Source organism: Diorhabda carinulata, chromosome X (genome assembly GCF_026250575.1).
Source record: "Diorhabda carinulata isolate Delta chromosome X, icDioCari1.1, whole genome shotgun sequence".
Classification (NCBI taxonomy): domain Eukaryota; kingdom Metazoa; phylum Arthropoda; class Insecta; order Coleoptera; family Chrysomelidae; genus Diorhabda; species Diorhabda carinulata.
In genome coordinates, this window is record NC_079472.1 from 1,849,533 (window position 1) to 1,867,864 (window position 18,332).

The window sequence follows — 18,332 nt, forward strand, 5'->3', positions numbered from 1 at the left end:
AAATTCGGTCAAAAATGGAACTGCTAAGTCTAATTTTGGCAGAAAATTGGCTTAACCAAGTTAAATTGGGTCGGAAATGATTTTTTTCGAGGTTAATTTTATCAAAAATTGGAAGTACTTGGGTATATTCGGTCAAAAATAGGCGTTTCTAAGTTTAATTGGTCAAAAATGGTCTATTCTGAAGTAAATTGTATCAAAAATGGGAAATACTACGGTTAATTTATTCAAAAATTGGCTTTTCTAATTTTAATTGGTCAAAAATTGATTGTTCTGAGGCCAATTTGTTGAAATATTGAATTCGATAAGTTAAATTCGGCCAAAACAAATTTACTAGTGCAAAATGGTCTTTCTCAAAAATTAGTCTTATCGAAAATCGGATATTTAGTCAAAAATTGTATTTTGAATTCGTCCAAAACCAATATAATCAAAAATTGGACTTCTAGAATTTTAATTCGCTCTGAAATCGGATTTTTTAGGTCCCAATTTGATTTAGACATTTCTAGATTGACAAATGGAACTAAAAAACATGTAAAAAGGGAAGTAATCGAAAGATTAAATAAAAGAGAAGTCAAGGAAGAAGAAAAAATGTCAAATTGACTATTTTTGTAGACAATGAGAAAAAGAGAAGTCGTTTTTTGTAGAGTCAATGAGGCTAAAAAGAGGAAAAGGTTGAAAAAAGATTATTTCTAAAAGAATAGACGAAAAAAAGACATAAAAAAGAAGGAAAAAGAAAGAAAAAAGAGAAGCAATCAGAATACTAAATAGACTGAAACTAGTGTAAGCTGAAAAAATGATAAAATATGTAAATGACGCGAGAAAAACTCAAGTAAAAAACGCAAAACGTAAAAAAAGTTTAGAACAGAATGAAAAAGGAAAAAAGTGGAAATAAATAAAGTTTTTCTAAAAGAATACATGATAAAACACAGACAAAAAGGAAAAGAACGTGGTATAAATGAATTTAGGTTTAAAAAACATAACTAAAAGTGGAACTAAAACAAAAAAACATGCCAAAAAAATAGAATAAAATGAAGATAAGGAAAAAATAATGCGAGGAATAAAAGACAGAAAAAGTGAAATTAATAAATATAACATCAAAAAAGACTATTAAACTTATTACTAGTGCTAAAACATAATTTAAAAGAGAAGAAGATTGAAAAAAGAGTAAACGAAACAAAAAAAAAACAAGTAAAAAGGAAAGTAGTCGAAAGACTAAAGAAACAAAATAGTGGAAGCTGGAAAACATGATAAAAACAGTAAATGACGTTTGAAAAGATAAAGTAAAAAACAGGAAACGTAGAAGTTGTATAAAATTGATAAAACAGTACAATGCAAAAGACACAAAAGAATAAAAACGTGTGGAAGAAATCAATAAAATGTAGAAAAACTCGAGGAGGGTCGATAGAGAATGAAGTTAATTGAAAAATAAAAGATATAAAGAGAAATATGCGATGAAAATGGTTGAAAAGATGAAAAAAGTGATTAAAAAGAAAAATTGATCAAAAAACATAAATAAAAACGGGAGAGAGTGTGGAATAATGGATATAAAATTGAGGAAAATACCAGAATCGAAAGATAATGAAGATAGAAGAAAGAAAACAGACAGAAATAAAGAGAAACGGTGATAAAAATAGATAAAACGTCGAAAAACGTGATAAATAAGAATAAAATAAAATAAAAATTAGAAAAACGTGAGTAGAAACGGAAAAAATCGAAAAGAAATGACAAAAACAGTAACCAAAACAAAAAAAAGAATAAGAACAAACATAAGAAAAAGTAAGTTAAAAATAAATATAAAGTGTTTAATAACATGATTAAAGATATAAAACGAGACAAAAAACTTTTTAAAAACATTATAAACAAAAAAATTTTGATGAAACATCCGGAAAAAATATTAATTTTACTCACCCATATATAAATCGGGTAAATGTTCGACTATAGCCCATTTGGGTTCCATCTGCACGTGATTTTTGTCGGCCAACAATCTCGTTACGTACGAACACACCATTTTTTCATCGACCAATAACGATTTAGCCGAACCGTCTACGGTGAACACTTTCAAAAATAATTTCTGTATATTAGCTTCCTTGATCTTCTCCATGGCCATTTTGATTTTTTCCGCTTTAAGTCTCGAAGCGTCGTCCTGCTTAAAACAACATTAAAATCAACCGTTGCGTAAATTTAATTGCTCCAAAATTGGTCTTTTTCTGATTTTAATATAATCGAAAATTGGACGTTTTTGATCAAAATTGGCTTGCCGATTTTAAATTCGAGTTCGATTCGTTAGAAAAAGGATCCTATGAGTTTAATTTGGTCATATATCGGTTTATTTGAGTTTTATTCGTCAAAAAATTGGCCTTTTTGAGTTTAGTTGGGTCCAAATGGACTTTTTAGTTGAAAGTTCTAAATGGAATTCGGTCAAAAATAAATTTTCTGGGTTTGTTTCGGTTATATATTGATTTTGGCATTAGCCTTGATCTAAGTGAGGTTAACTGGGACAAAATAATGAAAAATTGGTCATTCTCGAACAAAATTGGATTGTAGAACTTCAGTTCGTTCTGAAACAACTTTTCTGGGTTCAATTTGCCTAAAATATACGTTTCATTTGGTCCAATTTTGTCTTTTTCGTGTTTAATTTGATAACAATTGGATGTTATAAACTCAAATTGGTCAAAAATTGGCAAAAATTTGGCTTTTCAAAGTTCGATTTGACCGACATGGGCTTTTCTACTTTTAATTTGATTCAATTTCGTTTTTAAAGAGTTTAATTTAGTAACAATTGGATGTTATAAACTTAAATAGGTCAAAAATTGGCTTCTGGAAACTTAATTCATTCTAAAATTGGCTTTTCAAAGTTAGATGTGTCTTTTCTGATTTTTATTGATCTGAAATTGTCCAATTTGTTGAAAAATTGAATTCGATAAAGTTGCATTCGGCCAAAAATCCAAAATGGTCCTTCTCAAAAGTTAGTTTGATCGAAAATCGGATATTTGGTCAAAAATTGGATTTTCTTGTTTGAATTTGTTCAAAATGATCTCAATTTTGTCCAATTTGGTCCTTTATGAGTTTCATTTAATGAAATGGACAATATAAGTTTAAATTGTTAAAAAATTGGCTTCCGAAAATTTATTACATTCGAAAATCGGCATTTCAGGGCTGCTATTGGGAGTTTTATGGTAAATTCGGTCAAAAATGGAACTGCTAAGTCTAATTTTGTCAGAAAATTGGCTTTCCCGAGTTAAATTGGGTCAGAAATGATGTTTTTCGAGGTTAATTTTATCAAAAATTGGAAGTACTAAGCTTATACCTGTCAAAAATAGGCGTTTCTAAGTTTAATTGTTCATTCTGAAGTAAATTGTATCAAAAATTGGCTTTTCTAAGTTTAAATGGTCAAAAATTGATTGTTCTGAAGCCAATTTGTTGAAATATTGAATTCGATAAAGTTGCATTCGGCCAAAAATCCAAAATGGTCCTTCTCAAAAGTTAGTTTGATCGAAAATCGGATATTTGGTCAAAAATTGGATTTTCTTGTTTGAATTTGTTCAAAATGATCTCAATTTTGTCCAATTTGGTCCTTTATGAGTTTCATTTAATGAAATGGACAATATAAGTTTAAATTGTTAAAAAATTGGCTTCCGAAAATTTATTACATTCGAAAACCGGCATTTCAGGACTGCTATTGGGAGTTTTATGGTAAATTCGGTCAAAAATGGAACTGCTAAGTCTAATTTTGTCAGAAAATTGGCTTTCCCGAGTTAAATTGGGTCAGAAATGATGTTTTTCGAGGTTAATTTTATCAAAAATTGGAAGTACTAAGCTTATACCTGTCAAAAATAGGCGTTTCTAAGTTTAATTGGTCAAAAATTGTTCATTCTGAAGTAAATTGTATCAAAAATTGGCTTTTCTAAGTTTAAATGGTCAAAAATTGATTGTTCCGAGGCCAATTTGTTGAAATATTGAATTCGATAAGTTAAATTCGGCCAAAAAAAATTTACTAGTGCAAAATGGTCTTTAGTCTTATCGAAAATCGGATATTTAGTCAAAAATTGTATTTTGAATTCGTCCAAAACCAATATAATCAAAAATTGGATTTCTAGAATTTTAATTCGTTCTGAAATCGGATTTTTTATGTCCGATTTATCCAAAATGGACTGATATGTTTTTCATTATATCCAATTTGATCTTTTATGAGTTTCATTTGAAAAAATGGCAATATAAGTTTAAATTGGTCGAAAATTGACTTCTGAAAATTTAATTCATTCTAAAATTGGAATTTCAGAGTGCATTTTGTCCAAAATTGGTTATTCTGGAACTTCTATTAGAGTTTTAAGGTAAATGCGGTCAAAAATGGAACTGCTAAGCCTCATTCGTCAGAAATAATCTTTTTCAATGTTGATTTTATCAAAAATTGAATGTACTTGGGTATATTCGGTCAAAAATCAGCGTTTCTAAGTTTAATTGGTCAAAAATGGTCTATTCTGAAGTAAATTGTTCAAAAATTGACTTTTCTAAGCTTAATTGTTCTAAAATTGATTGTTTTGAAGCCAATTTTTTGGAAAATTGAATACATAAAGCTTAATTGGGCCAAAAAAAAAAGTTTCGTGTGGTTTATTAGTCCAAAATGATCTTTCCAGGTTAATTCGTAGAAAATCGGATTTTCCGAGTTTAATTTCAACAAAAATTCATTTAAACTGGCGAAAATTGAGTGCTACGAGTCAATCATTGACATTTTTCGATCGTAAATCGGCACTTCCGCGATCAATTAGTACAAAAATGGAACTTTCCATAATAAATTCGTTGAAAAATTCGTATTTTCGATTTCGGTGAAAAAATATATGAAAAAATAAAAAAGAAAAAATTTAACCTGTTGTACGTTTTGCAGTCTCAGAGTTTGAGGTTTGGCTCCGCTGCCGCCGCTGCTCGCCGACGATTCGCTGGACAACATGGAAACCGTATCGCTAAAAGCCGAATCGTTATCGGGCGATTCCGTACGTCCCGAATCGCTTTTCATAAGCAGATTATCGTCGTTATCAATTTTCATTCTCGAAGCTTCCGATAACGATCTGTTGTGCGTTCGATTTTCGATTTGAGTCTGAGAATCCGAAATCGCCGATTGTATTTTATCTCTGGCTTGTCCGATTTCTCTATCGCAAACGGTTTCCAAAGCGCAGAGTTCCCCTAGGATAGCGTCGAGGTCGACGTCTTGGGAATCTTCGAGGTTAGCCATGGAGAATCTGTAGCTGTCTATCCTAGGAGCGGTTATATCGGAATTTAGTGGACGCAAGTGAGATGCGGAATTGGTGGGATCTAAACCCTGTAATAACAAACACAATTATTAGATAATTTATTGAAATTCTGATTAGAAATCTTTTCGTACGACCCACGTATTGCTCTCACGTGACTGATCATCGTCTATTTTCGAAAGCAGAGAAAGTGGAAGGAATTTTTGAAAATTATCATTATCGGTATAGTAACTGAATCTTATTGTATATAGGGTGAGTCATAAAAGAGTGTATATACAAAGGGAGATTGAAAAGTAATGATTCAAATGCAGAAATTTCTTATACATTCGTTTATTTAGTTTTACCATATAAAAAGTGAAAAAATAGAATGTTTCAACGTTTCCAAAATATAAAGAGAACCGAATTAATATTTTTCAATGTTTGATTTCGTTGTAAATTGGCTTTGTTGAAAAAAAATTGGTTTCTACACATTTGATTTGTTTTTTGGAGTTTAATTTATAATTTATGAACAAAATTGGATTTTTTTATCGTAAAAATGGAATGTTCTCCAAGTACCATTTGATGAAATGAAGTTTCAGTCGTCAAAAAAATTGGCCTTACTGAGTTCTTGATCAAAATTCGCTTATAGAAATTCGATTCGGTATGATATACACTTAATCGAGTCAAAATGGTGTTTTTTGAGGTTAATTTTATCAACGATTGTTATTTCCAAGTCGATTCGGTAAAAAAAATTAGAAATTGGACGCGTTCTTGGTCTTTCTCAAAAGATAGTTCGATCGAAAATCGGATATTTGGCCAAAAATTGGATTTTCTAGTTTGAATTAGTCCAAAATAATCTTTTTTGAGTTCAATCTAATTAAAAATCGGACGTCCTTGAACAAAATTGGCTTCTAGAAATTTAGTTTGTTCTGAAATCGAATTTTCCAGGTTCAATTTGTTCAATTTGATCCTTTAGGAGTTTCATTTAATGAAATGGTCAATATAAGTTTAAATTGTTAGAAAATTGGCTTCCGAAAATTTATTACATTCGAAAATCGGCATTTCAGGACTGCTATTGGGAGTTTTAAGATAAATTTTGTCAGAAAATTGGCTTTCCGAGTTATATTGGGTCTGAATGATTTTTTTCGAGGTTAATTTTATCAAAAAATGGAAGTGCAAATCTAAATTCAGTAAAAAATTTGGCTTTCTTAAGTTATTTGGGTCTAAATGGTCTTTTTTGAGGTTAATTTTATCAACGATTGAACCTTCCAATCTAATTCGGTAGATAATTGGCTTTTTTAAAGTTTGATAAGTCCAAAATTGGACGTTCTTGGTCAAAATTGGTTTTTATAAATTCATTTAGACTTTTCTGAGTTTAAATTGAGTCAAAATGATCATTTTTGAGGTTAATTATATCAACAATTGAAAATTCCAATCTGATTCGATTAATAATTGGCTTTTTTAAGTTCAATTGGTCCAAAATTGGTCTTTTTCTGAGTTTAATATAATCAAAAATTGGACGTCCTTGATCAAAATTGGTTTATAGAAATTCAATTCGGTATGAAATAGACTTTTCTCGGTTCAATTTGTCCAAAAAAGATGTTCTGGCTTAGATTTTACCAAATATTAGTTTTTTTAAGTTGTAGTCGCCAAAAAATTTGGTCTTACTTCAATTTTTAATTGATCCAAAATTGATCCGAGTTTAATATGTCAGAAATTGGACGTTCTTGGTCATAATTCGGTCTAAAATCTACTTTTCCGAGTGCGTTTTGTCTTCTGAGTTTAATTCGGTCATATATTAGTCAATTTGATCAACAATGGAAACTTCTGAGCATAATTCAGTAAAAAATTGTGTTTTTCTTAGTTTAATTGGCCCATTTTGAGTTTAAATTAATCAAAAAATATCAGTTTACAATTTTTAAGTTAATGACCTTCGATATAAACATTCCGCCATCTAATGTGCAAATTTACAATTTCAGACCGATCTAAATTTTGAAAATGTAACGATCGAAATACAAAAATAAATCCGAAAATTCGATTATAAGCGAATAAAACTATTTTTACGAAAATTTAAAAAAATGTCCGATAGATGTCGCTATCTACGCCGTTTGTATTAATATAGGCGAATGATAAGTTGGGTGAACGACTGTGTTTTTGTATGTCCAATTTTCTGACAAAATTAGACTAAGCAGTTCCAATTTTGACCGAATTTACCTTAAAACTCCCAATAGCAGTTCCAGAAATGCCGATTTTCGAATGTAATAAATTTTCGGAAGCCAATTTTCTAACAATTTAAACTTATATTGTCCATTTCATTAAATGAAACTCATAAAGGACCAAATTTGACAAATTGAACCTGGAAAATTCGATTTCAGAACAAACTAAATTTCTAGAAGCCAATTTTGTTCAAGGACGTCCGATTTTTAGTTAGAATTGAACTCAGAAAAGATTATTTTGGACTAATTCAAACTAGAAAATCCAATTTTTGGCCAAATATCCGATTTTCGATCGAACTAACTTTTGAGAAAGACCAAAAACGCGTCCAATTTCTAATTATATTAAACTCAGTAAAACACCAATTTTGGACCAATTAAACTTGAAAAAAGCCGATTTTTTACCGAATCGACTTGGAAATATCAATCGTTGATAAAATTAACCTCAAAAAACACCATTTTGACCCAAATAACTTAAGAAAGCCAAAATTTTTACTGAATTTAGATTTGCACTTCCATTTTTTGATAAAATTAACCTCGAAAAAAATCATTCAGACCCAATATAACTCGAAAAGCCAATTTTCTGACAAAATTTATCTTAAAACTCCCAATAGCAGTTCCAGAAATGCCGATTTTCGAATGTAATAAATTTTCGGAAGCCAATTTTCTAACAATTTAAACTTATATTGTCCATTTCATTAAATGAAACTCATAAAGGATCAAATTGGACCAATTTCAACCTGGAAAATTCGATTTCAGAACAAACTAAATTTCTAGAAGCCAATTTTGTTCAAGGACGTCCGATTTTTAGTTAGAATTGAACTCAGAAAAGATTATTTTGGACTAATTCAAACTAGAAAATCCAATTTTTGGCCAAATATCCGATTTTCGATCGAACTATCTTTTGAGAAAGACCAAGAACGCGTCCAATTTCTAATTTTTTTTACCGAATCGACTTGGAAATAACAATCGTTGATAAAATTAACCTCAAAAAACACCATTTTGACTCGATTAAGTGTATATCATACCGAATCGAATTTCTATAAGCGAATTTTGATCAAGAACTCAGTAAGGCCAATTTTTTTGACGACTGAAACTTCATTTCATCAAATGGTACTTGGAGAACATTCCATTTTTACGATAAAAAAATCCAATTTTGTTCATAAATTATAAATTAAACTCCAAAAAACAAATCAAATGTGTAGAAACCAATTTTTTTTCAACAAAACCAATTTACAACGAAATCACAACACTGTGTCAAATATATATCCTCGATTTCAATAAAATTTTACATTTAAAATGTTAATTGATCATTGACAAGTATACGAGGGTTGAAAGAAATATGAGGGAGTCAAATCGAATGAACCGATAAATCGTAACTAAGAGAAAAACATTTTTATTTAAATCACCCTGTATATGTGAAAAGAACGATATTTTATTGTTTATTCACGCTTTTTAATGTATCACACTGTATTTCATATTCGAAATAATAAATCGAGTAGTAGGAAACGACATTTTTTTTGTAGTAAAAACGACACGTTCATATTTTATTTTTCTGTCGACAGTTCGGTTGCGACTTTCAGGCGACGTCTAATGAAAAAAATCAACAATTCATTATCTTTCTCGGTTCAACATCTTTTTAGTTCAATGTACTTTGTATTGTCATTTACATGAACGTGTTCACTTATTAATGTAAACGTTGTAAACGACGATTATCCCAAAAGTACCTGGCCTGACATATAGATGGCGGTAATTGCTTGAAAAGTACACAGCGTTTTATTCGAGTTTGAAGACGCGCGAGTTAGCAGATTATTTGGCGATGTTTCACAAAATTAAAACCGCTCACATACAACGTTGTAGTACTTTTAATTATATTTTTTTTTTTTAGGTTAGTTTTGGAAATGTTTTATCGATAGTAATCAAAGAAAATTGGTTCAAAATGTCAAATTTGGTCTTTTCCGAGTTTAATTTGATAAAAAATTGGATATTATAAGCTCAAATTGGTCAAAAATTGGCTTCTGGAAATTCAAGTCGTTCTAAAATCGATTTTTCATAGGCAATTTGTCCAAAATTGGATTTTTCTTAGTTTAATTTGGTTCAATTTGGTATTATATGAATTTAATTTGATAAAAAATTGGATTTCATAAGCTCAAATTGGTTTCTGGAAATTCAAGTCGTTCTAAAATCGATTTTTCATAGGCAATTTGTCCAAAATGGACTTTTCTGGGTTTAATTTGGTCCAATTTGGTCTTTTCCGAGTTTAATTTGATAAAAAATTGGATTTTATAAACTCAAATTGGTCAAAAATTGGCTTCTGGACATTCAAGTCGTTCTAAAGTGGATTTTTCATAGGCAATTTGTCCAAAATTGGATTTTTCTTAGTTTAATTTGGTCCAATTTGGTCTTTTCAGAGTTTAATTTGATAAAAAATTGGATTTTATAAACTCAAATTGGTCAAAAATTGGCTTCTAGACATTCAAGTCGTTCTAAAGTGGATTTTTCATAGGCAATTTGTCCAAAATTGGATTTTTCTTAGTTTAATTTGGTCCAATTTGGTCTTTTCAGAGTTTAATTTGATAAAAAATTGGATATTATAAACTCAAATTGGTCAAAAATTGGCTTCTAGACATTCAAGTCGTTCTAAAGTGGATTTTTCATAGGCAATTTGTCCAAAATTGGATTTTTCTTAGTTTAATTTGGTTCAATTTGGTATTATATGAATTTAATTTGATAAAAAATTGGATTTCATAAGCTCAAATTGGTTTCTGGAAATTCAAGTCGTTCTAAAATCGATTTTTCATAGGCAATTTGTCCAAAATGGACTTTTCTGGGTTTAATTTGGTCCAATTTGGTCTTTTCCGAGTTTAATTTGATAAAAAATTGGATTTTATAAACTCAAATTGGTCAAAAATTGGCTTCTGGACATTCAAGTCGTTCTAAAGTGGATTTTTCATAGGCAATTTGTCCAAAATTGGATTTTTCTTAGTTTAATTTGGTCCAATTTGGTCTTTTCAGAGTTTAATTTGATAAAAAATTGGATTTTATAAACTCAAATTGGTCAAAAATTGGCTTCTAGACATTCAAGTCGTTCTAAAGTGGATTTTTCATAGGCAATTTGTCCAAAATTGGATTTTTCTTAGTTTAATTTGGTCCAATTTGGTCTTTTCAGAGTTTAATTTGATAAAAAATTGGATATTATAAACTCAAATTGGTCAAAAATTGGCTTCTAGACATTCAAGTCGTTCTAAAGTGGATTTTTCATAGGCAATTTGTCCAAAATTGGATTTTTCTTAGTTTAATTTGGTTCAATTTGGTATTATATGAATTTAATTTGATAAAAAATTGGATTTCATAAGCTCAAATTGGTTTCTGGAAATTCAAGTCGTTCTAAAATCGATTTTTCATAGGCAATTTGTCCAAAATGGACTTTTCTGGGTTTAATTTGGTCCAATTTGGTCTTTTCCGAGTTTAATTTGATAAAAAATTGGATTTTATAAACTCAAATTGGTCAAAAATTGGCTTCTAGACATTCAAGTCGTTCTAAAGTGGATTTTTCATAGGCAATTTGTCCAAAATTGGATTTTTCTTAGTTTAATTTGGTCCAATTTGGTCTTTTCCGAGTTTAATTTGATAAAAAATTGGATTTTATAAACTCAAATTGGTCAAAAATTGGCTTCTAGACATTCAAGTCGTTCTAAAGTGGATTTTTCATAGGCAATTTGTCCAAAATTGGATTTTTCTTAGTTTAATTTGGTCCAATTTGGTCTTTTCCGAGTTTAATTTGATAAAAAATTGGATTTTATAAGCTCAAATTGGTCAAAAATTGGCTTCTGGAAATTCAAGTCGTTCTAAAGTGGATTTTTCATAGGCAATTTGTCCAAAATTGGATTTTTCTTAGTTTAATTTGGTCCAATTTGGTCTTTTCCGAGTTTAATTTGATAAAAAATTGGATTTTATAAACTCAAATTGGTCAAAAATTGGCTTCTAGACATTCAAGTCGTTCTAAAGTGGATTTTTCATAGGCAATTTGTCCAAAATTGGATTTTTCTTAGTTTAATTTGGTCCAATTTGGTCTTTTCCGAGTTTAATTTGATAAAAAATTGGATTTTATAAACTCAAATTGGTCAAAAATTGGCTTCTAGACATTCAAGTCGTTCTAAAGTGGATTTTTCATAGGCAATTTGTCCAAAATTGGATTTTTCTTAGTTTAATTTGGTCCAATTTGGTCTTTTCCGAGTTTAATTTCATAAAAAATTGGATTTTATAAACTCAAATTGGTCAAAAATTGGCTTCTAGACATTCAAGTCGTTCTAAAGTGGATTTTTCATAGGCAATTTGTCCAAAATTGGATTTTTCTTAGTTTAATTTGGTCCAATTTGGTCTTTTCCGAGTTTAATTTGATAAAAAATTGGATTTTATAAGCTCAAATTGGTCAAAAATTGGCTTCTGGAAATTCAAGTCGTTCTAAAATTGATTTTTTATACGCAATTTGTCCAAAATTGGATTTCTCTTAGTTTTCTTTGGTCCAATTTGGTATTTTATGAGTTCGATTCGATAAAAAATTGGATATTATGCGCTTAAACTAATCAATGATTGGCTTTTAAAAATTTGCTTCGTTTTAAAAACGACTCTTCAAAGTCCGATTTGTCCAAAAAGGCGCTTTTCAGAATTTACTTGGACCAAAATGGCCTCTTCCGAGTTTAATTTTATCGAAAAATTGCGATTCTGACCTTACTTCGGCAAGAAATAATTTTTAGAAGGTCCGTCAAGTCAAAAATCAACTTTATGTCCAAAACTACATTCTCAAAATTAAAATCTGTGAATAAATGATGTTAGTCAAGCAAGAATTTGACGTTCTAAACTTAATTAGGTCGAAATAGTCTTTTCTGAATTTAATTTGGAAAAAAATTTGATATTCTAAGCTAACTGCGGTAAAAAAATGTTTTTTTTAGGTTAATTTTAAAAATTCGTATCTACTTTATAAATTCTAGGTACATTTCATCAATATATATATTCAATTAAATCAATTCTTTAATTCTAATTATTTAAAAATATTGGAGTTTGCAACATACGAAAGAGCCAGTAGGGTCCTGTTACAAATAATCGATGACGATCTAGTCCTTGACACATATTTTACGTAGTGTTCATAATCACAATTACGTCACCTTCGGAATAATAATTTTCACTTCAACATATTTGCCTTAAAACAATAATCATTTATTTTTTTCGTTAAATAAGACAAATAATGACAACGAAAAAAATTATAAAAATGCTAGTTATTACAAATAATTATTACTGGAATGTGTACAACGATTTCGTCCTTGACACAAATTCGAACGCCGCATCGTATTTGTGGGCGTTGTACTTATTTTATGAGAAATTATATGTAACGGCGGTGGTGGCTACGATGCAATTCGAAACATTCGTTATAATAAATAAAAAAGAAGAAGTATCGTTTTTCAACATTCACTACATTTCATAGAGTTGATATTAAAGATAGAACGGAATTAAAGTGAAAGTCTACTTGTTGTTAGAAAGAGAGAGAGAGAAAAATAATCGGTTTACCACCACTCCCCGTTTCCCTTTATTCGATGCTGATTGGTGTGTTTGACGTATAGTTGATATTAAACGATCTGATCAGAATAGAATAGTGCGGTAAATTGATGTTTCTCTCTCTTTTTATCTTCAATATTATTTCTTCGCTTCCTTTTCAGATTTATTTATACAAAATATGGAAAATGAACAGCGCACAATAAATCACATCGCTTTTTTTTTAATCTACAGGGTCTTATGTTATTTAGAAGCTTGTATCATGAGAAAAAATGTTTGTAAAATATTTTTTTTATATTTGTTTATTTAGTTTATTGTTTAAAGTAGAATAACATGAAAAATTAGAAAAATTTAATAATTTTTCGATTCATACAAAGTATAAAGAGAACCAAACTGTTTTTCTATGTTTAATCCATTTGAAAATTGGCTTTCTTCATAAAAAAATGACTTGTTTATCTTTAGTTTGGTTTTTGGGGTTTGATTTATAAACAAAATTGGTCCAAAATGGCCTTTTTGGGGGTTAATTTTGTAAAAAGTGCCATTGCTAAGCTGATTTCGATCAAAAATCGGCTTTTATAAATTTAATTGGTACAAAATTATCTTTTTTCACTTCAATTTCATCAAAAATTGGAAGTTCTCGGGTATAATCGATCAAAAAGCAGCGTCTCTAAGTTTAATTGGTCTAAAATGGTCTTTTTTGAGGTTAAAATTCGAACTGATAAATTTAATTCGGTAGAAAATTGGCCTTTCGGAGTTTAATAGATCCAAAATTGGTTTTTCTGAGCTCAATGTTATCAAAAATTGGATCTTTTAAGCTTGATTCGGTAAAAAATCGATTTTTCTAAGTTATTAAACAATAATTGGACGTTCTTGGTCAAAATTGGATTTTACAAATTCATTTCGAATTTTATGAGCCAAATTGATGTTTCCTGAGGTTCATTCTATTAAAAATTGGAAATGCCAAATTAAATCAGCGCAAAATTGGCCTTCTTGACTTTTATAGGTCCAAAATTGGTTTTTCTGAGCTTAATGTTGTAAAAATTGGAATTTCTAAGCTAAATTCGGAAAAAAATCGGTACAAAATGGTCTTTTTTGACGATAATTTTATAAAAACTGCAAATGCCATTATAATTTTGGTTAAAAATCGGTTTTCTGAGTTTAATTGGTCCAAAATGGTGTTTTTTGAGGAAAATTTTATAAAAATTGGAATTTCTAAGGTATATGCGGACAAAAATCGGTACAAAATGGTCTTTTTTGACGACAATTTTATAAAAATTGCAAATGCCATACTGATTTTGGTCAAAAATCGGTTTTTCTGAGTTTAATTGTTTCAAAATGGTCTTTTCTGAGGTTAATTTTATCAAAAATTGAAACTGCCAAATTCAATTCGACAGAAAATTGGCCTCCCTAAATTTATTAGATCCAAAATTAGTTTTTCTGAGCTTAATGTTATAAAAATTGGAATTTCTAAGGTATATCCGGACAAAAATCAGTACAAAATGTCTTTTTTGACGATAATTTTATAAAAATTGCAAATGCCATACTGATTTTGGTCAAAAATCGGTTTTTCTGAGTTTAATTGTTTCAAAATGGTCTTTTCTGAGGTTAATTTTATCAAAAATTGAAACTGCCAAATTCAATTCGACAGAAAATTGGCCTCCCTAAATTTATTAGATCCAAAATTAGTTTTTCTGAGCTTAATGTTATAAAAATTGGAATTTCTAAGGTATATCCGGACAAAAATCAGTACAAAATGTCTTTTTTGACGATAATTTTATAAAAATTGCAAATGCCATACTGATTTTGGTCAAAAATCGGTTTTTCTGAGTTTAATTGTTTCAAAATGGTCTTTTCTGAGGTTAATTTTATCAAAAATTGAAACTGCCAAATTCAATTCGACAGAAAATTGGCCTCCCTAAATTTATTAGATCCAAAATTAGTTTTTCTGAGCTTAATGTTATAAAAATTGGAATTTCTAAGGTATATCCGGACAAAAATCAGTACAAAATGTCTTTTTTGACGATAATTTTATAAAAATTGCAAATGCCATACTGATTTTGGTCAAAAATCGGTTTTTCTGAGTTTAATTGTTTCAAAATGGTCTTTTCTGAGGTTAATTTTATCAAAAATTGAAACTGCCAAATTCAATTCGACAGAAAATTGGCCTCCCTAAATTTATTAGATCCAAAATTAGTTTTTCTGAGCTTAATGTTATAAAAATTGGAATTTCTAAGGTATATCCGGACAAAAATCAGTACAAAATGTCTTTTTTGACGATAATTTTATAAAAATTGCAAATGCCATACTGATTTTGGTCAAAAATCGGTTTTTCTGAGTTTAATTGTTTCAAAATGGTCTTTTCTGAGGTTAATTTTATCAAAAATTGAAACTGCCAAATTCAATTCGACAGAAAATTGGCCTCCCTAAATTTATTAGATCCAAAATTAGTTTTTCTGAGCTTAATGTTATAAAAATTGGAATTTCTAAGGTATATCCGGACAAAAATCAGTACAAAATGTCTTTTTTGACGATAATTTTATAAAAATTGCAAATGCCATACTGATTTTGGTCAAAAATCGGTTTTTCTGAGTTTAATTGTTTCAAAATGGTCTTTTCTGAGGTTAATTTTATCAAAAATTGAAACTGCCAAATTCAATTCGACAGAAAATTGGCCTCCCTAAATTTATTAGATCCAAAATTAGTTTTTCTGAGCTTAATGTTATAAAAATTGGAATTTCTAAGGTATATCCGGACAAAAATCGGTACAAAATGTCTTTTTTGACGATAATTTTATAAAAATTGCAAATGCCATTATGATTTTGGTCAAAAATCGGTTTTTCTGAGTTTAATTGTTTCAAAATGGTCTTTTCTGAGGTTAATTTTATCAAAAATTAAAGTTTTCAACTTGATTCGGTCAAAAATTGTTTTATTTTTGTTTCAATTGGTCCAAAATTGTGTTTTCTGGGTTTAATACAATCAAAAATTGGACGTACTGGATCAAAATTGTATTTTATAAATTTATTTCGACTTTTCAACATAATTTTGATCATATATTAGTTTCTCTTAGTTTTATTCATCAGAAAATAGTCGTTCCTGTGTTAAATTGAGTCAAAAATGATGTTTTTTGGAATTAATTTTATCAAAAATTGGCTTTTCTAAATTTGATTGATCTAAAATTAATTGTTTTGAGGTCGATTTGTTGGAAAATTGGTTACAAAAAATTTAAATCACTCAAAAATTAAGTGTGGTCTTCCCTTGGGTTAATTTGTTCGAAAATCCGATACATAATTAGGTAAAAATAAAAATTTCATTCAAACATTCATAAAATTATTAAAAAATTGATCATTATGAGTAAACTTGATGAAAAACTGACAATTTTCAATCAGAAATCGTATTTCCCACGATTAATTCCAACAAATATAGAACTTTCCATAATAAATTCGATCAAAAACAATATCATGTATTGATCTATATAAAATTTTCAAGACAATTTACCTTATTTACAAATTTCCACCCCTTAAACATCCTCCCCCATAATGGAAGTTGTTACAATCTCGAGTACTACCCGACGACCGCGTGTTGATACCGCAAACAACCGACTAACACTCTCAAGGTCAAAGTAAAACAAATTTCCATAGTTACTTAAACGCCACTACGAAATATCATGAGGAAACGTTCGACGTATTTAATGGAAAACGAGAGAAAATCGAATCCGGACGGACAACAGCCCCGCGACCGGCTAAACGGCATGGACGGATCTGGCAACGTGATGCTTCCGCGTGTGACGTCACACTGCCAGGGATCGTCGGCGAGTCCCTTTCCGTAGAGATAAAGAAGTTATTAACACCCGGAACGATATTACAAAATAATACCGTAAAATGTATCACAAAAAAAAATTGAATTAAATAAATGTAAATTTAAAAAAAAAAACATCTTCAAATTAATATCAATAAAAATTGCTAGTTTGGTTAACTACATTTCGACGTAACTGATTCAGTTTGATAATGAAATAACTTTCCGCATCTCTAATCATCGGAAATGAATCGTGAAGTTTCGTGGACGATCGGATGCTGGGGATTGGTATAAAAACATGACGTGCACGAATTGTTTAAACAGTTTAGGGGATAATTACAACTTATTATCATTTACAGGGGGTGTTGAAATGTCGATAATTTCATAATTAAAACCAGGTAACGTTTTATTCGATTTCTTCTTTCTCGATTAGATTTTTCACCCTTAATCGTGACTTAACTTCCTGGTAATTGTCTTACAAGTTGCCGGTGGATCTGATAAATACGAAAAAGGATTATAAACAAGATTTTTTGCGAAGATAACGTTGAAGGATTTAGGTCGATGAGGTCAGTTTAATGTAACCTCTGTCTAGACAAAGCCAGAACCGGATCGAGGATTTATTTATGTTTATTAAGAAATTGCGATTCGATTACGTATGTTTGGGGTACTTGAAACTGTCAAAAAGTATTTAATAAAATGACAGGATCAATTTCAATATATAAAAAATTAATTTTATCCACGTTGAACATTGTAATTAGTGGAAATTGATTTCGTGGAAAAATAAATTAAGTAACTTGTAGAAAATTGAGTTTTGAGGGTTCAATTTGGTTGAAAATTCATCTTTTCGAATTAAATTAAATCAAGAATTTGCTGTTGATACGCTGAAATTGGTCAATTGGCTTCTAAAAATATAATTCAGTGTAAAATCTGAGTTCAATTCGACCAATATCAACTTTCCTGATATTGATTTGACCATACATTGGTTTCTATTGGTTTCATTTTGAGAAAAATGACTTTTCCGAATTTATTTGATCCAAAATGTGCTTGTTTGGGTTAAATTTGGTTCAGAACTGAGTTTTCGGAGTTTTTTCTCAACCACAATTGTGTTTTTCTGAGTTGAATTGGACCGAAATTGTCTTTTCTGAATTTGTTTTGATCCAAAATGTGCTTGTTTGGGTTAAATTTGGTTCAGAACTGAGTTTTCTGAGTTTTTTCAACCACAATTGTGTTTTTCCGAGTTGAATTGGACCGAAATTGACTTTTCCGAATTTATTTGATCCAAAATGTGCTTGTTTGGGTTAAATTTGGTTCAGAACTGAGTTTTCTGAGTTTTTTTCAACCACAATTGTGTTTTTCCGAGTTGAATTGGACCGAAATTGACTTTTCTGAATTTATTTGATCCAAAATGTGCTCGTTTGGGTTAAATTTGGTTCAGAACTGAGTTTTCGGAGTTTTTTTCAACCACAATTGTGTTTTTCTGAGTTGAATTGGACCGAAATTGACTTTTCCGAATTTATTTGATCCAAAATGTGCTTGTTTGGGTTAAATTTGGTTCAGA

The 18,332-nt window shown here is 29.6% G+C and overlaps 1 protein-coding gene across 4 annotated transcripts in view; it reads right to left on the minus strand.

The window, feature by feature from the left end:
* Positions 1-18,332, minus strand: part of LOC130900842 (amyloid beta A4 precursor protein-binding family B member 1-interacting protein) — a 97,092-nt gene that overhangs the window by 15,492 nt on the left and 63,268 nt on the right. For 3 of the 4 annotated variants that reach the window (XM_057811747.1, XM_057811746.1, XM_057811748.1), the window contains 2 exons: positions 4,862-5,311; positions 1,906-2,140 (listed from right to left, as the gene is read on the minus strand). In XM_057811747.1, coding sequence (XP_057667730.1) covers positions 1,906-2,140; positions 4,862-5,311 — 685 coding nt within the window. Of the gene's footprint in view, positions 1-1,905; positions 2,141-4,861; positions 5,312-16,477; positions 16,830-18,332 lie in introns of those variants that run through there. The other variant, XM_057811749.1, reaches the window with a different exon arrangement.